Here is a 21,827-nt window from a genome sequence, read left to right as displayed (position 1 = left end):
AATTCTCTTAAAGTACAAGAAAGCATTTATATGCATTGTATTGACAGTAAACTTCAATCAGATGGGATTGTACACTTTCAAATGCATCCAAATTCCTATAAACTATAAATATTGTTAAATGACTATAAAGTCACCCCGATGATGGCCACGTTGACAGATAATCTCAATTAGAGAGGTCAATACTCAAATCCTAATAAATTTAAAAATTCAAAATTAAAGCTAGGTCTAATTTCCTATAATGAAATATATACCTAAAAACTTAAAAATAAAATCAATCTATCTCCCTCAACTATTTGACGGGGGTGATAAATTTGAAATTAATCTCAGCTCACAAAAAGTGAATGTCATTTCGGGAGTATCACTAAGATTTATCCTCAAATAGTCTCTTGCCAGCAAAGACGTGGCACGTGCCCTCTGATCGGGCAATTTTGTTACAAAATAGCACCATTATATTGCAATCACTGTCAAAGTCCACATGTTCCCTAAAAGCGTTAAACCCTTGGGTAATGAAGCATATGGTATATTCGATAGGCATAAAGCCCTCCGTCAGCTAAAGTGAATTCAGATCTATCCATTTAAACAAACACCACCCTAAGTCTACAAGGTATTTTTGGACGAAGCAACCCATGGCTGCCAATAAGATGCATTTTGTCACGTTGGGTCGACTACCTATTCTGACTAAGTAAACCATGGACCATGACAGCCCGGGACGACGAAACCATGTGATCTTAATCGGGCTTGTCTGCGCTCCCCCCATCACATGTTATAAGTTTATGGTGATAAACTTTAAAATTCAAACTCTAAAACTGTTGTTATTATACGTTATGATTGCAACCTATTTTATGACTAGCCTTAATTGAAAGTTATTTCTTGTTATCCAGAGGGGTAATTAACTATAGAGGCTTGCGTCTATAGGAAACCAGAACTCACATTATAAAGTCCTTGCAAAATGAAGGCAAAATCTCTAGGTAGTTTATTATCTACAAACCCAATCCGACTTATGAAAAATTACCATGGAATCTAAACTCGTTAAACTATCCTCGCCCACGTAAATAAAAAGAAAGAGCTAATACGGAGATGCCGAGGCGCGAAATTTTCAAAGCCTACACATGCGCAATTGAATGTCCTCTTGCATGTATTTGCAGGATGCAGAGGGTTTCATTCAAGTAACATTATACAATATTTCATCTATATTTAAAAATACCACACACTGCAACTACATAGTGTAAAAATGCAAAATACATAGGCCAATATATATGATACATGCAGAGACATCGCATACATCCACTGCATACATATAGCAGTCACATAAATGCATCATGCAAAATACACATAATGGCACATACTTGTATGGACCCCGAAGGGCTTTTCATAGGTACACACGTTACGTCTGAGGATGTTGTGCGGATTAAAAAATGAGTTTAGATTCAAACCCGATCCTCTGCCGTCAAGTAGACATGGTCGACAAAGTTCAATCAACAAAAAATAAAATAACCCATAAAAACTCTGATGATGGTTGTATTGACAAAAAAACTCAACCAAAGGGGACCCCAAATATTAAAAACGCCTCAAATTCTCATAAAATACGTTCAATGATATAAATGTTTAAAGTCAAAATAAATTACCAAAAAACTTAAAGGTAAATTCATCCAACCTTGGCACTAGTTTGCTAAGGTGGACAAATTTGAAAATCACTTCAGCTCACAAAAAGCGAATGTCTAATCGAGAATATTATTATGATTCATTTTCCATCTCTCCCTTGTCAATAAGGACTTGGCACGTATCCTCTAGCCGGTGGTTTCGCTGTCAAATTGCACCACACCAATGAATGGCACCACATGTAAACAGTTATGACCGGAGCCCTCTAACCAGGTGGTTTTGCTTCCAAATGTCACCATTAAATTACGATCATGGTCAGAGCATGTATGTTCCCTAAAAGCGTTAAATCATTGAACAATGGATCAATAGGATATGATCGATAGAGCACAAAATCCTCTATTAGCTAAGGTGAATTCAAATTTATCCCCTTAGAAAAATCTTCCCCCATGTCTACAAGGTACCTTTGGACAAAACAATCAATGGCTGCTGACAAGGTTGGGTCGATTACCTCCTCTGACTAAGTAGACTATGGACCATGATGACACGGGACAACATAACCATGGGATATTGATCAGGTCTATTATCATTCTCTCCACCATCTACTTAAGTGCAAAATGGTAAAATTTTAATTTTAAATATTAAATTTTCAAATACCTAAACATGCTTCTACTATATGTCAGATACTCTGTATCTGTTTGACAACTAGCCTTAATCGAAAGTTCTCTCTCGCTATCGAGAGGGTTAATTAACTATAAGGACTTGTACATATAGGAAACCTGAACTTAGATCATAAAGTCCTCATAAAATGAGGGCGAAAGCTTTGGTTAGTGTCTTATTTATACTCAATCTGTCTTCCAAAAAATTGCCTTGAAACATACTCATTAAAACTCTCCTCGATGACCCGAAAAGAAGAAAGAGGCTGCAGAGAGTCCGGACACAAATTTTTGGAGCCCACAAGTACATGTGAGATTTGTAAATATATTGTTGATCGTGCAGTCGACCATTAACTAGGCCTAAACAGATTGGTATGATGGATGGGAACCCAAAAAATATTTTGACAACATAAAACTACTGATTTTGTTTTTTCCATGTAGTGAGAATAGTGATATATGGTTGATATTGAAAATTTTCATCCCACTGGCCTTCAAAGTTCTATAGTAATATTGAATTTGTCATCGTGTTATAAACAGAAGATGTCAGGGTAAATAGTGTATCCCGAAGCTACTATCTTGAAAATAAGTGGAATGAAGAAAGGTCTCACATTCTTTTGGCAATCACCAGAAACTTAAATATGGAAACTTTCTCAAGTTCAATATTATTGAGCATCCTTGTGAGAGCTGCATTGTCAGAGGCTCGCCACTTTGTACATTTTCTTCTGTTCATTGGTTTTGGAGTTAGAGATTCCAAATGATGAAGTTTCTCATTAGAGTCAATGAGGAATTGTAAAGGCTGCGACAATACAACTGTTTTCGAAATTGTGTATCTAAAATTGTGCACTTGTGATAGTGGATAACAAAGATTTGTTGCGGGCTATTCATAGATTAGTAGATTACTAAATAAGAAACAAACAGTTATGCCCAAATTTACTTAATGAATATCAAATGATAGATTCATGGGTACCAAATTTATTCAAAGTTAGCAAATTTGATGCAAGTTTGAAAGTCTATACTCGTAAAAAATGCAATATATTTGCCTTGACACTAATAAATTTACAATCCGAATGTTCATCTTACTTCAGTAGTTTTCTAGGTGTTTGTACTTAGTTTTCCTTTTTATCATATTTATGATGGTCTCTTGGAACATATTCTCTATTATTATGAAGTCTTTCTTCTGATTTGATTTGGTTTATTTGTTGTCTTTAACTTCGGTCAGTTCAGCTGTCTGAACTCGCTAGTTTGATTCAACTCCTTTTATAACCTGGGTAGTTTCCTATGGCTCAGTTTATATGGTACTTCACCCACATTATGGTTCTGCATCCTTCATCACTTTTCATCACTTCACTTGAAAGGAAGTTGTTGAATCTATATCACACAAGCAGAATCCTGACAGATCTTCACTACAAGTAAACATATATGATGTTTCCTCTCATTTGCTTAGTCGCCTAATTGAATTCTTATTGAATCCTATGCCCCTCTAATTATAACCTGGCTTATGACCATTAAAACATTTGTCGCCATGAATATTAATATCCATGCTGTCGCTTCTTTCTTTTTAATGCTTCTGATTGACCCCTTTTTTTTTTTCTTTGTGCACATAATTTCTTCATGCTACATGCCATTTTTTTCATCACTTATTAAAAAAAGCACACCCGTAATGAAAGTTGCTATTTCCAACTAACAAACTCAAGAAATAAATAATTCTACTCATTATCATAAAATAACCTTCATATTTATCAATTGGTTTCCCATTTCATTGGGTTTAGGATTTGGTTGGGGGGCGGGGGGAACTATATCAGTACCCTTGATCGTTTAATGTTTCTTCTTGTTGTCTCTTCTTGTTGGGCACAAACTTGAAGCTAACTGTGTCAATACTTCCCTTAAGTGCTTTGATTTCTCTTGCTTCATAAAGCCATTCAGGCAAGCGTCATGAATCCTCTTTTTCTCTAGTATTTTTATTTATTTATTTTTATTATTATTATATTTAATTTGTTTTCCTCTTTTTCTCTAGTAGTTTTATTGCTTTGATTTGTTTAGGGTTTAGAATAGCAAAGAAATCTAACAGAAGGTTTTTCTTAAATTTAGCTGTGCCGTTAATATGGTTTATGAAGTTTTTGAACTTGTTAATCGATTCTCTGAAAAGGTTGATCTGCTAATCAATCATTCCATGATCAAACAATTTGCTAGGATGAATCGCTTGAACTTCAATGATCATTGTAAAATGGTAGATAGTTATATCGAGCTGCTATGCTATACATGTAGATACATTTACTAACAATGAGAAAGCTGCTTTTTTCCTTTGCTAGAAATTTCCACGTAGTTTCCATCAATTTCTTCCTTCATACTCTGCATTGGTGGTCCTCTATTGCCGCAGCAACGAATGGGTTGTTAAATGCTGTATCTATGACCACAAGAAACAACTTGAAAATGGATGGGAAAAGTTTGTGGTTGACAACAACCTTAGGATTGGAGATGGCTGTGTGTTTGAGCTGTTGAATTTCAAGGAATCATATCCATTGAAGTTTAAAGTTCAGATTCTCGACGGCCAAATTCCTCAGACTACTCAAGTAGGAGTTGCAGACTTACCATCAACAGATTGATTTTCGATCAACTAGAAGTCTAGTTATCTTCACGGTATACTTCTGTTGCGCTCAGTATGACACTGAGCTCTTAGGGGAATTTAATGTGTGAAATTGTCTCATATAAGCATATTGTTTTCTAAAACAACCTTTTTTTTAAGCAGTGAAAAAACAAAGATTAAAAGCTGTCTCAAATGAAGCATTAATGTAATAGAGATTACCTTCCCATTTCCTCACTTTCAATTCCTTCAAACCTGCACAGCCTTTTTTGATGGCTTTATGACCTTTTTTCATGGCTTTATGAGCTGTACAGATGTGCTGGGTGTTGAAGTTTTTTACAATAGGCCAATTTTGGATAATTTGATCAAGATTGGTGTAAGCATGGATGAAAGTGTTTCATTTTGTGGGATCATTAGTTTGTTTCTTCAGTGGAGTTATCAATTGAATATACATAGCAAGTTTTGTAATGGTAAGTTTAAGCTTTTATGTACATATTTTCTTATTTTAATATAAGTTTATATTAATTCTTAAAAAAAGAAAAATAATAAAAAACTAAACAGAATCTTTAAATTTTGATCATAACAACAGTGTTGGATAACTTGATTCACATGGTCAAATAGCTTAAAACTACATAGCGATGTTAAAATGAAATTACTAGAAAAATCTGTAAGCAAACCATAAACGTTTGAGATGCTGATATAAGCAGAGGGTAGCAAAGTGAATACATTCAGGTTATATGGCAGCCATTATTAAGAAACAACAGCAAATTGAAGGAGCACAAGAAACACAAGGGAAGAAAACTACTCAAATGGTCCGGCGTTGTTTCAATTCGGAGTCTTCTGATACACCTGTATTCAACCGAAAAAAAAAAATACTTTCAATGTGAAATTAGATTTAGCCAACTAATTTCAATTCAATACCTTTATCATTTTACTTTTCATTTACAATAATTTTCTCCCTTTCAACTATTCAAACCAAACAGAGCCTAGATGTTCATTAAGAGTATATCAAACAAGACGGGCCTTTGATGTCTGATGAAGGTTTTAAGAAAATATATAAACAGAATATATGAAAAATACTTATAAAATCATAATTTTATCAAAGACCACCACAATCCGCCATTAGAAATTAAAAGGTGAGGAAAATGAGAATTAAAATAATCTAAGCAGCAAAAAACGATAAAAGGGTACAATACACCAAAAGTCAACTCAAATTTGCCTTCTGCATTTTTTCATTAATAATAATGCCATGCGTTTCAGATTTACCCTCATATTGAAAATTTCATATCCAGCATCGGCAAGGTTGTTTCAAGTACAAAACGCTTCAAATCGATGGTTAAGCTAAAATATCGCTGATTGAACAGTAACTGTTACAGTCTTGTTCCCTTATATCAATAAAAAGAGGATATAAATAGGATGTCAAAACAAGCTTTCAGGTCAGGCTCGATCAAACCCGAAATCAATCAGCTCTTAACACGTCCAACTTGAATCGGAGCCGTTTGTCGAAATAGGTTAAAAATTTAGACTCAAACCCAACACCAACCGATTTGGCCCGACCCACCCCGCTAACCCAGTTGAGTGTGGCGGGTGAGTGCAACGAATATGAGCGTGACATGCGAGATGCGACCAAGCGAGCGGGTGACGGACGAGTCAAATGGGTTGGTTCACGTTCGTGAGTTAGCCCGAACCAGGCCTGATATTTCAATCGGGTCGAAAAATTAAATCCGAACCCGACCCATTTGTTAAACGAGTAGACACGAACTCGGAATTTTTGGGTCGGATCTGGATCGGGTTTTCAAGTCGTCATATAAATAGAAGCAATGAGAGTTTACTCAATTGAAATAAGTAAAACGACACTGATTTTAAGAAGTGTTTTGCTAGATTCAACTGGAAGAAGATAGGATGCTGCTTGAGAATCAAAGATAGCATTCCCCATAATGTTTTCAATGCAACGTTAACCTAATACATTAATGGGATCAAATTGACATTCCTGATGTTTTTTATTCTATTAAATGATAAAAGACTAAGGTCTCGTCATTTTCAAAATAAAATAGGAAAAAATACGCTAATTTTCACATGCTCTATCTAACCCAATTGCAAGATGAGGGCATGAAGCTTGACAATCAGGCAGTAAAATTATCGTTCAACAATGCAACCAATTCTAAGATTAATTAAAAAAGAATGCACTCATAGTGAAATTGAACTTCAGAAAAAGGCAATACGATTATAAAACATCTTATAAGGCAAAATGCAAGCAATGACCACCTAATTTTGGGCCTTCATGTCAGTTGGTCGCCAGTGACGTTTTCAGCGAACAAGTCTTTCTATTTCCAGTACTGGTGGGCCCTTGCCATTTCGTTTACACTTTTGTAAAATCCAAATACGCTCGACAAACAATCAGCTATTAGGTCCCCTAAAACATTATCATTGGACATTTATGTCTATTCCAGCCAATAAACAAGACAATCTTAGTTTGCTAAGTCTCTGAGGTTGATCGACATAAATAAAGCAATATTTACTTTTAAGAGGTATGCATGCAAACTGATCAAATCTTTCATTACTAAATACTCAATACCCAAGTTTCACGCTCAAATTTCATATTTATTTGCATAAAATTCAAATCCCCAAAACTCCTTCAAAATTGCCACCCTATTTATCTTCCATCTAAAGTTTCAAGAATGTTCCATTAAATCAACCCTCCATCATTACCTCATACCTAATCAGACTTAACTTCTCAGCCTCCCACAACCTCTTAAGAGATTGCTAGACTGTAACCTCAAGGTTACCATAGCTACCAAGAGGAAATTTTTTAGGAAAAGAGTTCCAATTTTGAATTCAAATCTGAAAGGGAATTAATTAAGACAATGAGGTTGATTTGGGAGGGAATTAATTAAGAAAAAGAGTATGATTTGGGAGAGGATTAGGAGAGTATATTTAGGGCTAACTATGTTGTTATTGTGGTATATGGGAATTTGTTTCCTGCTTTAGTTTTCTTTGTCAGTTTCCTAGCAGCGCCTAGGGTTTGTGGGAGAACCGATCTATCTCTCGAATAGTAGATCAATTGTATATTGCATTACTTTTTAAGGAGAAATAAGAAAACAACCATTATCTTTGTGTTCCTAGACTTTTTCTTCTCTTTTGTTCATTGTTTTTACTTCCAAGACACATGACATACATATTCAAACCTTTAGAAATTACGTATTTAATACCCGAGTTTCACATCCAAATTTCATATTTCTTGCAAACAACCAAAATCCTCACTAGATCCTTCAAAATTTCCACCTAAAGTTTTAGGTAGATTTTGCAAAAATTGCATTACAATTAGTCTACCCTCACTAATTCTTCCTTCATTGGACTTTACTTCTTAGCCACCAACCATCACGTCTACAAAGTTTGCTATAGACTATACTCATTGGACTTACATGGACATGCAGTTTGAGGTTGGGGACAGGGTTTATCTGAAAATATGGCCTTACAGACAAAAGATTTAGCCCGACGAATGAATGAGAAGCTCTCCCCCCACTACATTGGACCCTACAAGATAGTGAAATGCATTGGAGAAGTAGCATATCACCTACAATTGCCACCGACCTCAGATATCCATCTTGTATTTCATGTTTCACAGTTAAGGCGTGCAATAAGAGATCAAACATCGTCTCCACTACCCCCAACTCAAGCAAAAAACATGGAGGTCATTTTGGAGCCTATGGATGTAGAAGGGGTGCATTGAGGGAAAACAGGAGCACTGAAGGTATTAGTTAAATGGAAGGACCTATTGGAGCACAAAGCTACATGGGAAATATAAGAGATGATCATGAGACAGTCCCCCCCCCTTGTGGGGCCCACAAAAGATATGGTTCATTATTTAAGGAGGAGTAATCAAGGGGAAATTATTTAAGGAGAGAATTCTAATTTTGAATTCAAAATTGAGAGAGAATTAATTAAGGAAATGGGGCTTATTTGGGAGGGAATCAGGAAAGCATATTTATGGCTGATTATGTTATTTTGGTATTTGGGAATTTGCTTTCTGTTGTAGTTTTCTTTGTAAGTTTCCTAAAGACGTCTAGAATTTGTGGGAGAGCTGATCTACCTCTCGAATAGTAGATCAATTATATCTTGCATTATTTTTTAAGGAGAAATCAGAAAATAGCCATTATCTTCGTGCTCCTACGCTTTTCTTCTCTTTTGTTTGTAGTTTTTACTTACAAGACACATGACATACATATTCAAACATTTAGAAATTACATATTTAATACCCAAGTTTCAGATCCAAATTTCATATTTCTTGCAAAAAACCAAAATCCTTGCTAGATCATTCAAAATTTCCACCTAAAGTTTTAATGATATTGCAAAAATTGCATTAAAATTAGTCCACCCTCATTAATTCTTCCTTCATTGGACTTCACTTCTTAGCCACCAACCATCACGTCTACAAAGTTTGCTATAGATTACAGTCAGCAAATTGCCACAATTTGCAAGAACTTTGTGGATAATGTCAAGGTTCTTTTTCCCAAAAAAAAAATGTCAAGGTTCGTCAGACCTGTCATTCTTGAGATTGAACCAAAACAATAAAGAACTATGCACTTAAAAGTGGAATCAACATATCATTTAAATAATTCAATATTACATATTTATCACCCAAGTTTCACTGCCAAATTTCATTTCTCTCGCATGCAACCCCAAATCATCTTTAATTCCTTCAAAATTGCTACTCGATTTAAACATCACTGAAAGTTTCAATAATATTCCGCATATTCCTTTAATATTAACTATGCTCAATTACCTCATACGATGCTGGAACTCTCTTCTCAGCCAGCATATACCATCTATAAGTGGACTGCGAGATCGTAGCAAATATTTTGCAACAGTTTGAGGCTACGGCATCAAGTTCATTGGACGGACATTGGCAACTGATTTTTTTATTAAAATAGCAGCATTTAATTGGATGCTGGAATTTGAAAGAAAACAATAGGTGGGTCACTGAACTACACATTGTAAATCATCATAAGATCCATATGCACCGCTGCCCAACGTTTAACCAAAATTGGCTTTGGTACATTTCTTGTTTTATTATAATAACAACGTCATGATATACTTGTTCCTTAATTCCTTTTAGCATTTCTTATTTTTAGTTCTCATTTAATGTATTATTACCTAGGAACCTTATTATTTCTTGCTTTCGAGCAATCCTGCCTCTCTTCTCCTATATCAACCCTTCCTCCCTCACCTCTCTCTCCCTCCCCCCTTAAGTCTCTCCCCCTCTCATTCACTTTTTCTAAACCAAAAGTCTTATCCCTTTTTCTCTCAACACTGATCTCCACTCTACTCCATAAAGCATGTGATTGGTGGCGGTGCTTTGGAGTCAAGTTTGAGTGAGACACCCAAAACTTGCAACTAAAAATTTTCTTGAGTTGAATCAATTTAATTTCAAGTCAACCAACCTCAATCTGATACGAATTCGAAACAAAGTTTCAAATTTTGAATGCAATTATACCCAATACATGAGCCAAAAGGAAGGATAAAAATCTCTCTCTCTCTCTCTCTTGATGCAAATTTCCCTGCTATAAGCACTTCCATGCCCCATGCATGAGTTGATGTACTTTGATTGTCAATTTGAATGCAATTATACCCTAAACGAACATCATTTGATATCCTAAATGACCATGATAAACATTCTTCACAATTTTACACTAGTTGACTTGGGGAGTTCTCCCCCAATGCTCTCTTTTTGTGCGACAATAACACTATTAACTTGAGCCTCCCTGTGAGTCATTATGGTCATAACAACACCCTATATTCATCAAACTCAATAACATCATTGACGGGACCAACTAGTACTCATCAATATATATCAATGGCTCATCTGAAATAACAAGCTCAATCTCTCCCATCCATCCCTAGCAAACGTTATGTCATTGTAATAAACTCTCTTTAGCAAAGTGTGCAAGTACGAGCATTTGTATGCATTAAGCTACCATGGAAATACTGTAAAGCTTTATTTGCTTGATTACTTCTTATATTCATGTACTCTTTTCTGCCTGTCAAATGAAGTTTACATGAAATCAGAACTCTAATAGCCTCACCACACTCATCTCCCTCAATCAAGAACCATGATTCTCTTAATGTATTCCCCACTACCGCGGCCTCCGCCTCATCAATGACGCCATCACTGCACCCACACCACACAAACTTCACTTCTCTCCTCCCTTAAATATCCCATGTCCAACATAAAGAGCATTCTCAAAACTACTCATTGTTGATATCCACCAATGGATTTGAAGGATAATTTGACAGTGCCACTATAAATCTCCTCACCAAACTCTACATGATAATGGTTCTACTTCTACCCAACCCAAACAGCAATGTAATCATTAGTTTCTCATATATCAAAATCTTGCAGGTGCTTATATTCTTCCATTTCCACCTCCAAACTCCCTTATGCCTGAACTTAGATCTAATACAGAAATATGGACAACCTTAGACTGTCATCATCAATCCTAATCATTTCCACATCATAAAGCTTAACAACAAACAACATCACAGAGCAATGAAGGATCAATCCATAGTGCAATACCGCTAAAAAATCAAGGTGAAGGTCAATACCATCACAGTTGTAGGATCATTGCTCGATCCAAAATATATCATCCTTTACACATTACACAGTTCACCACATCCTACCAAACATTTAAAATAGCCATCCAAACAAATCTTCAACTCATTAGCCTAGATGATTTCTACTCCCTCTACAATGGGGAAAAAACTTAGTGAATGAGATGGCTCAAAACCTTAACCTTCCGCTAGCCCCAGACTCTCAAATTCCACTCTTTCTTGAGACAACAATGTTAGGGCCAAGCTCAATCCTCCACCTTCTCCGCTACTAGGGGATGCTACAACTCCGACTCATTCAAATCAGGCCAACAATCCCAACCTAACCTAGAGGTGGGCAAACACCTCAATCCTATAATAACTTGCCAAATCTATGAAAACATTGGCCTTTCTACCGTCAAATATTAGCATGAAGCTAATCTCAATTACACATTTACACTAACCCTCATGCATTGTTTGTGGGATATACTCCACATAAAAAGGAATGGATTCTCAACACCCAAGCCAACTCTCACCTCGTTGCTGATCAAACTCAAATGCAAAATCTCAAACCATACCAAGGTTCCCAACAAGTATTTGTTGGCAATGACCAAGCTCTATCCATTACCACTATGGGTTAAGGTATTCCACCCACCCCACAATCTAAGTTCGTTCTTCCAAATCTTCCCAATGCCTCCCATCACTCGCATGATAGATTGTCAGCTCGCAAACTAATTGTTAATAATTCTTGTTTCATGTCATTTGATACTATCGACTACAAAATCATTAACCTTCATGCCAACCAAACAATTCTTAAAGGTATTTTAAAAAATTTAATAAAATGAGGAGAATTTTCTCTTCTTAAAACTTAAATTAAATAAGTATAATAAATAAAAATTTCCCAAATTAAAACATAAAATATAAAAATTAAAAATATAAAATAAATAAAAAGCAAATAAAAGAAAATAAATAAATAATAAAACGCCATTTAACTTCATTAAAACCAAATTTAAATCAAATTCAAAATCCAAATTTAGCTCTCAAATAGTAATTAAATAAAGCAAACCATCCTAGCCATCCATTTAAAATCTCTAAGGGTAGGATGGACTTTCTATTCGTCATGGCTATTAGGATTTGCCATCTAACTTAAACACCTTTTGCTTCAATGGCTGAAAAATGCAAGCAAAAAATACCACTTTTTCATCAAGCCTCCAAGGGTAGCATGAAGTGTTTTTTTTTTTTTTTTTTTTCCATCGGATCAAATGTTTCCAAGGGAAAAATTGTCTTCTGTTCTTCTCACCTAACAGGACTAATTCACATAGGGTTTTCTTGGGCGACTGAATGATGAATGGAGAGGGCTTTGTCCTCTTTCCTTCTCAGCAGTAGCTTTCATCTTAACCTTTCAATTTAAATCCAACAACATAGATGAAAAGTGCTTGAGGATTGAATTATAATTTGCACTCTTATTCTTTTTCAGTTCTGAATAGGACAAAGGTTGGTTTTGATTCTCTTGGAGGAGACTCTCCTCTCCCTCGTGGAAATCTCTCTCTACAGGAAGTTTCAACCAGCTCTCTCTCTCTCTCAGTTTTGGCTCCCTCTTGAAGATTTCTGGCAAAAACAAGAGGAAAGAGGCTGCTGCTATTCATCCCATCCAAGAGAGTAAGGAGAAGGGTGAAGCTGCAACTTGTCTTCATCCATTGAAGCCGTGAGAGCTACTGTCCATCATTTCCATTCCAAACAAGAGGATCTATTGGTTCTTTTCATCCAGAAGAATAAAAAAAACTTGAAGAGGAGCTACTGCTGTTCGTCTCTTCCTTCAAGCAAGAAACTGAGAGCAAAAAGGGTTATTGGTTATTCACGTCCTCCAAAAGAAAATAAGAAGAGTGCTACTGTAGTTTTCTTCCATTCGGCCAAGCAAAAACTACTTCAAGCAAGGAACAAAATAAGCCTCTTCTTCTCCCATTTGTCCAAGGAAAAATGTGAGAGAACTCCATGTTTTTCTCTTATTTGCTTGTAGTCTAATTTTTAAACAAAAATTTGAAAACGGATTGTGGTTTAATGTAATTCCATATTTTTATCTCATTTGCTTGTAAGCTAATTTCTAAATAAAAATCTGAAATGGATAGTGACTTTAATGTAAGTTAATTTCATACTTTTATCTCATCTACTTGCAATTTGATTTCTAAAGTATAAAAATCTATAGAGGATTTTATTTTAATGCAAGTTAATCCCATGATTTTGTTTTCGTATTGCTTGCAATTCCATTTTATGTAATCATTTTAAAGGTTGTCAAACAAAGCTCTAGAGAGATGACAAAGGAAACGAGTTAATTACAAAAGGCGAAGGGCTTTCAATTTTATGTCATTATATTTTTAAATCATTATTCATGGATACATTTTTCTTATCCCATGTTTATATAGTTCAATAAATAGTTGGGTAACGGAGGTTGGAGGACTGTAGATAAACGACGGTGGTCGAAGGGTCGTAGTAGGGCGACAGTGGTTGTTGGGTCCTAGTTGGGAGACGGAGGTCGAAAAACCGAAATTGAGTGGTGGTGGTCGAAGGACCATAGCAGGGCAACGGTGGTCGGCTGATTGTAGTTGAGCGACAAAGATTGGAAGATCGAAGTTGGCGATCAATGGTGGCTAAGAACCGTAGTCAGGAAATGATGATTGCAAGGGTTGTAGTTGGGCAATGATGACTAGAATGATAGTAATTGGGCGATGGAGGTCGAAGCACAGCAATCCGACGATAGAAGATGTCGGAAGGACCACAATCAAGCAAAGGTGATTGGTCATGGTCGAGTGATGAGAATCTGAGGAATGTTGTCAGTGACGGTTGTTGGAAGACTGTATTTGAGCAACAATGGTCGGAGGATCATAATCTAGCGATGGATCAACGGTTAGACAATGGCCCAGCGGTGGTGCTCCGGGATTCTCTCTTGAATCTCAAGCTAAAGTCCAAGCTCCAAATCCCCATTCATGTAGAGAGTAGGGGACTATTTATAGATTTTTTTGAGTGGCATGCCACATAAATATAGAGAAAATTTGAAAAACTCCATTAGACTGCCAACTTTGATTCTCTTAATCATAGAGCATTTGTTGAAGATTTTAGATGCCTTAAAGTTATCGGAATTAAGCAATATTGGGCTAGTTAGACTTTTGTCGTAGAGGCGCTCGAACGGCTCGATTTAATTATAAGCATGCAATATTTTGAAGTTGTTTAATCATCCAATTAATATCATGAAGTTTTCAATTATGCTTTGATATGGAACCATGTGGATTTAAATTGGATCATTTTTGGTATTGTTGGGTTCGTCTCATCAAGGCGTTCACTTTGACTTTAAATTTGTTGAAATCGAAGGATGGATGATCCTGAATTTAATCTTGAGAGTTTCCAATTCAAATATGCATCAAAATTCGTGCCCAATCAATGCAAGTTTTTATGACGTATCAATCTTTACCTTTTTCTGATTCTGTGGTACTAATTTCTAGCTTCGCCTCATTAGGGAAAACAATTTCATTTTCTTTATAATGAAAACTTAAGTGGTCTCAAAACTCTACATTTGCAGGAGTCGCATGCATTGAGTATTCAATTCAAAAAGGGGTGTTGCTTAAGTTGCCTTTAATTTAATATGGAGGTTCAAAGTTTGAGCCATGAAGGTAGTTTCTCTGCAAAAGCAATTAAAAGGTTGTGCATATCAACCTACCCTGCATTGGAGGGAGCTTCATACATCGAGTATGTCTAAATAGTAGGAAACTAGTAACGGTTGGACACTAAACTAAAATTATCTATGAGACTACACAAACAATCTAGAATCACACAAGCATATTGAATTGCAGTATTACTTGGTAGTCTGCACCATGATAGACTATGTTTAAATTCCAATATTCAAATTATCAATTGTTAAAAAAAAAACCCCTAGACCTAATTAGCTCATATCACACGGCCGATTTATGTCTAAGAGAAAAAGTTACGATCATATTTTTACCAAACTAAACTTTCATGGACAACAGCTAGGATCAACCGATTGAGAAAATTCGTATTACAGTAATCAGATAAAAAACAGAAAATTTCTTTCGGAAATTTGGGAAGCTGAAGCTCAATTCTATCATCAAGGTCCCCAAAAGAGAACCCTGCAAATCATCACAAACTCAGAGAACCCAAACACATGCTGTAATAAACTGGGCAAATATAGCTAGTCAACTAGCATTAAAAAAACAAGAAAACTGAACATGTGAAGAAAGAAATAGGACTAACCTAGATTGCTCACCCGTCCAGTTATTCAACAACCTTCTTCGGGCCTAAAAAAGTCAATCAGAGATCCAGAATCGATCAATATGATAAGAAGAACGCACGAGAAAGTAACGATTAGGATAAGAATGGAAAACAGCAGAGAGGAACGAACCATGGAGCTCAAGTGGGCGGTGGTCCTTGCCCCACCCAACGCCGCGGGTGGCTTCAAGGTACTGCTCGACGAGATGGCGGCACTTCTGGAGATGATTGACCCCTTCGATGCGGTAGCACCATTTGAGACGCTCGCGGATGATCTTGGCGGTCTCGATCTGAATCCACTTCTCCCTCACCAAGTACTCCCTGTATTCCAGCATCGCCACCGGATCGGCGTAAGGATTGTTCGGATCGAAGTCATCTGGCGGACCCTCGTCGAACTCCACCGTCTTCTTCCGTCCCATCGCCTCTCTCTCTCTCTCTCTCTCTGCCTCTCACGGCGATGATTTTTCTTTCGACAGTGGTACTTGCCAGCCTCTCTCCCTATTTCACCGACTAACCGGATCGGCGTAATGGGCCATCTGCAAGTCTGAACCCGGCCCAATTATCCGGCCTAAAAGCTTTCCCATGGCTAACAGGTAGGAGTGTCAATATTAGACCCGACCTGAAAACCCGATCCGAACTCTACCCGAAAATTTCAGGTTCGGGTTGTCCCAATTCCGAAATGGGTCTGGTTCAGGTTCAACAATTCGACCCATTTTAAAAATCGGGTCGTATTCGGATTGACACGTTGACCCAAAAATGACTCATTTTTACGCAAAAATCACTTTTTGATCAGAAAACCCAAGATTGACCTGTTTTTTACCCGAAAAGCGGAGTTAGACCCATTTTTGGACCCGAAAACTAGCAATTTTTGTCTGACTTGGGTCATTCGAGTCGGATCGGGTTGACCCGGCTCCGAAGCGGGCGGGTTCAGATCCGAAAAACCAACCCGTTTGGAGAAATGGGCCGGGTTCGGGTTGACCCAAATAGTGTCGGGTCAGTTTGGAGTTCGATCCGAACTTGACCCATGACCCGAAATTGACACCACTACTAACAGGCAGAAGCGGTATAAATATATAATTATTTTATATCTTATATGTTAATAGAGTGAATAATGCATTGTTCTTTAGAGAGCCATAACATCTTAATGACTATGACTCTATGAGGAGATATTTATGCTTGGAGGGGTGAACAAGAGTTACAAATTATTTTTGAATATTCTTTTTTTTCAATTTCCAGTAGTTTTTTTGGTCATGCAATGCATTTATTACATTTCAAAACATTTGTATTTTTATATAGAAAATATTTTAAATTTAAAAAAAAAAATTACTAGAGACCCGTACTTACATGACCTTATGGGTGAACAGGAGTTACAAAATTCTTTATAAATATTCTTTTTTTTAATTTCCTGTAGCAAACATATCATAGCAGTAAAAAAGCTTTTCCAAACAAAACCTTAGTTTATAGCTTTGAGAATGCCCATGTTTATGTCCAAAGAATGGTCACGCCTTGCGGTTTTTTTGAAATTGTAATTTCACATTGCAAGTATTTTCAAAGCTCTCTAAATTTTTTGGACAACGTAAATTTCAATATTCTAAATTAGGGGGAAAATGATATGTAATAATAAAATTTATTTGAACAAACATGAGAATTGGTGCAATCTTTAAGTTTAAAATTTTAGAATTAAATTTACTATCATTCAAATTGATATTTCATCAAACCTATAATCAAAATAAAATGTTATATGAAATGAACTCATCAATATCAAAAGTTATCCAATTTGATTTCAATTGAGCCCAAAAATCAAGCGTTTGATATAGTTTAAAGTTTTATTACATTAATTGAAAAATAAGCATCTTGATGAAATAAATTTAGTAAGCATAAAATCACTTGATTTTGAGGTCATTAAGATAATTAAATGCTTAAAGAATAATATATAACTAAAAGAATCAACATGGGCCATCTAATGGAGTGTTATTAAATTTTAACTTAATTTATCGAAATATTTTTCTAGAAAACTTTAAATATACATCCATTCTTCACATTAAGGGGAGCATCCAGCTTCAACCTTGGCTTAAAATTAGTGAGAGATTTGAGTCCAAAGAATTCTAAAGCATCATCTAATATTTGATGGTGATAATCATCACTAGCACTTGACATTGTCTCACCATCATTATCCGACCAACATATTTGTAATGGCATTGCCTAACGGGCTCCTAACCACCATCACTTAATCACTATTTCATGATCATCACCATCTAACTATGATCTCTTGAACATAATTGTTTGACAGCCTCCTGACCGTTTCCTGACCATCATCACTTAACTATAGTCTCTCAAATATTATCATCAATAATTTTGGTGTGTATCATCATTTATAAGACTGATACAGATCAAGAACACTAATGACATGGTTTGCCTATTTTGTTATCTACCTTCACCAATAACATCAATACTTGATATTTTCAATAAGATCGATACACACTATTGACACAAATTCCAACTTATGATGCAACATCAAGATTTATATTATATTTCTTAGGCTTTGTTTGGGATAGCTTTCTTAATACTTCTTAAAGTAGTTTTTTAGTATAAAAATTTTAATTTTAAAACTTAAAAACTGCTTTAAAAAGCAATAAAAAAAAACTTTCCAAATGAAGCCTTAGTCTCTAGTTTTATCTCCTCGAAGGAGAATGCTAAAATGTATCATAAATGGTTTTATCTCCTCAGGAGTGAAGTGTTGATAAACTAACATTATCCCAAATATCATACAAATATAAGAATTACCCTTTAGCGTCCCTACTAAGTTGTGAAATTGCAAGTAGAGGTAAACCGCAATTTAGTTGGTTTAGACATTTAACAACTCACAGCATGTTCTCAAAAATCTTAATATTATAGAAAAAAGTTTTACTCAAATTTCATATTCTTAACTTAATAGAATATAGAACAGCTAATCTAATAGAAATATGGATAACAAATGTGATCAGTGGAACTATTCAAAAATCTTATTTCAAAGCTTCATCTAAATGATGCAGTGGATCTACTCTATATATATGTCAATTGAATTGTTTATCAAAATGAATTTTGTTTAGAAATTTATGAAATTTATGGTGATAATATCTTTAGTTCTTAAATTTGAGGTAAATACAATTTGATTTTCTTATAATAAAATTGATTTCACATTAGAAAATTCATCTTGATATATATCTAAAATTTATCTTGATCATGCATGAATCTTGAGGACAAATTAAGTTGGAAACTTCTAAAATTAAATTTGGGATCATCCGAACTCTGATTTCAGCAAACTTATAGTCGAGCTGAACGTCTCAAAAAGATAAACCTAACGACACCAAATTCGAACCAATCTGAGTCCAAATGGGTCCAAATTTAAGACTCGAAGCTCATTTGAAATCACAAATTGGATGACCAAACGATTTCCAAATGTGACATGCTTATGTTCGAATCGAGCGACGCGAAGATATGAATCTAACGAGCCCAAGATTGTTGAATTCTAACATCACTAAGGCACTCAAATACTCGATAAACAATACATGATCAAAGAAGTCGAGATCGGTAGTCTATTCAAAACACTTCAAACATGTTCATGATATCCTCTATATTTACTGGTATGTCACTCCCCAACAACTATAAATAAATTCGTCATTTTTCATTGAGGAGAGATAAAGCAGGGGAGCAATGAAGAGAAAGAAGAGAGGAGAGAGAAAAAGATATCTAAGATCTCTCTCGCAATCAAGCTCCTCCTCGACCACCGCCTGGCCACCGACTGTTGTCGGAATTACGCCCGGCCATCGATTGTCATCGGACTTATGCCCGGCCACCAATTGTGGTCGGAGTTCCACCCGGCCACCCACTATTGCAATATTTATACCTGGCCACTATGATTAATATGAAAATGTGATTGAGTAATAGCTGCCCGTTGTTGCTTTTATTAGAATATGTGTGAAAGACGAGTAAAAACAAGTTGAACCATTAGTTAAATATTTATTGACATGTACAGGATAGTGAGTCGATGAGCATTCTTTTAAATATTATGATTTGGTATATTCTAATACAATGATATAACAATTTTAAATCAATAATTAGGAATTTTAAGGAGTTATCTTTATGCCAACGGGTATAGAGTGGTGACTCTACTTAATGAGTAAATGATTTACTAATTATTGATTACTGAAAAATAACGTGATAGTTAAAACTCCTTACCTGTTTAGTGTGATTATTAAAATGCATGTTGCATAATCATTATAACTATACACCATTAATGATTTTTTATTTATTTATTGTCATTGTACGGATTTTCTGTTACGACATCGTTTTACTGCTACAACCACTGGATTCACTTGTACTAATATGGACATCGATATTATTAATGATATTACTACTCGTTCACTATTGTTGTTACTATTATTGAATCACTGTACTGATTATTGATACTGAGCATATGATATATTGAGCATGTGATTAAGATATCGATATGATATTGATACTAACTAGCTGGATAATATATGTGTATCATTATAAGATTTTATTGTATTGATCTGAGTTTTATAATTATTTATCAATGTTTTAGCTCTACCGTTTTATATGATTATTTTATTGATTACAATTACTAATATGATGACTACTTTATTGATTTAACATACATAGAGATTTATTGATTTATCTTATGTACTGATTTATTGGCTTTTATATAATAATATTTTACTTTTTATATATTCGATCAACTACTACTACTTATAAATTTTACTATTTTGCGACTAATTCTCGATCATAAAATTGTTACTATTATGAATTAACTGACGCCATGCATAGTGCTCTTTTTTCATGATTTACATTATATTATATCTAATTACAGACTTATATCATATACATATATCTTGCGTCCACTAATCAAACTAGCTTATTATCTTTATCATTTGATGGGAAACCATTTTCTTATAAGATACCTACTTCTCTTACCATTAACTATATTATATCATTTTAATATAAAATGAAAATAAAATATAATAAATACTTTATTTAAAAATAAATCATAAAAAAACAAAATAAAAGTATTATATATGTACACTCTCCATTGCTTTCTTAGGTGTCTTCTTAAATAATAACAAAGTCATGACAAGAACATCCCCTCTCACAAACAAATACTTCAAGGGGCTTTCTTATGACTATCAGAGGAATTCACCCAGGAAACAACATCGCTCGCCCATATCTACTCAGGAAATCAACCTACACTTGGCGACCAGAAGGCCCCTCACCAAACAAACATATCATCACTCATCTCAATCAAGCTCTCATCCTTTATGGACTCATCGAGCCTATCAAACCACTTGCGAGAAAATACCTACCTTAGTAAATTCTCACACATTTGCATGCAACCCATATCATACCCAAGAACTCCTCATCCTCTTCAAACGCATCGGCTCGCCTTCCTCAATAGGGGCAACAATGAACTCCGAATGTCACTCACCGACCTAACAAGATGATATATTGTCGACAAGTCCATCTCTTAAGACTCGCTCAATAGCTACTTCCTCCTCCCTACTTAAATCACCTTATGACAAACAAAACTTCGGTTTGTTGACTTCATCCTCTTACAGCTAATTAGGTGTTCCCACGTAAGAGTGTCAATATTTGACACGACTCGAAAACCTAAACCAACTCGACCCAAAAATTTTAGATTCGAGTCAACCCGTTTAGAAAATGGGTAAGATTCAGGTTTCAAATTCTTATATGATTGTGAAAACACCTGCAAATCAAGGTTAGATAAAATAGAAGGCATCAAGAAGAAGAAGAAGTTTGGATGTATTTCGTGTATTCATCCTTGAATCATCTGCAATACATTGAGCTCTTTTTAATAAGAGGAAAGGAATCAAAACAGTTGGCGAATACAGAGTTCGCAGGATGTTGCCAGACGGCGGGAGCAGGCTTCCACTTCCTGTGATGATTCTCTGCAGTGAGGGTGGAGCAGAGTTGTATAAGTTGGTTTGCTTATATAAGTTTGCTGACTTATCTGATGTGTTAACAGCCCCCCCGCAAACTTATGGTTCGAGAGGTTGAACAGTAAGTTTGTTTCTAAGCATTGTAAATCTGGAAAGAGATAAAGGTTTGGTGAGAATGTC

General features: G+C 35.4%; 1 protein-coding gene across 2 annotated transcripts; it reads right to left on the bottom strand.

The window, feature by feature from the left end:
* Positions 1-5,451: 5,451 nt before the first annotated feature.
* On the bottom strand, positions 5,452-16,182 carry LOC110105406 (NADH dehydrogenase [ubiquinone] 1 beta subcomplex subunit 10-A). Of its 2 annotated transcripts, none has more exons than XM_020834894.2 (3): positions 15,827-16,182; positions 15,690-15,722; positions 5,452-5,681 (listed from the first exon to the last, which is right to left on the bottom strand). In XM_020834894.2, exons 1-2 carry the CDS (start codon positions 16,110-16,112, stop codon positions 15,700-15,702), a joined length of 309 nt encoding a protein of 102 aa, XP_020690553.1. In that variant the 5' UTR covers positions 16,113-16,182; the 3' UTR covers positions 5,452-5,681; positions 15,690-15,699. The 2 variants fall into 2 exon arrangements, with proteins under 2 accessions (XP_020690553.1, XP_020690552.1); XM_020834893.2 differs by having other exon boundaries at positions 15,677-15,722; positions 15,827-16,181.
* Between the last annotated feature and the right edge of the window lie 5,645 nt (positions 16,183-21,827).

The sequence above is a fragment of the Dendrobium catenatum genome, unplaced genomic scaffold, assembly GCF_001605985.2.
Source record: "Dendrobium catenatum unplaced genomic scaffold, ASM160598v2 fragScaff_scaffold_1122, whole genome shotgun sequence".
Lineage (NCBI taxonomy): Eukaryota > Viridiplantae > Streptophyta > Magnoliopsida > Asparagales > Orchidaceae > Dendrobium > Dendrobium catenatum.
This window is presented reverse-complemented; position numbering and strand designations above follow the sequence as displayed.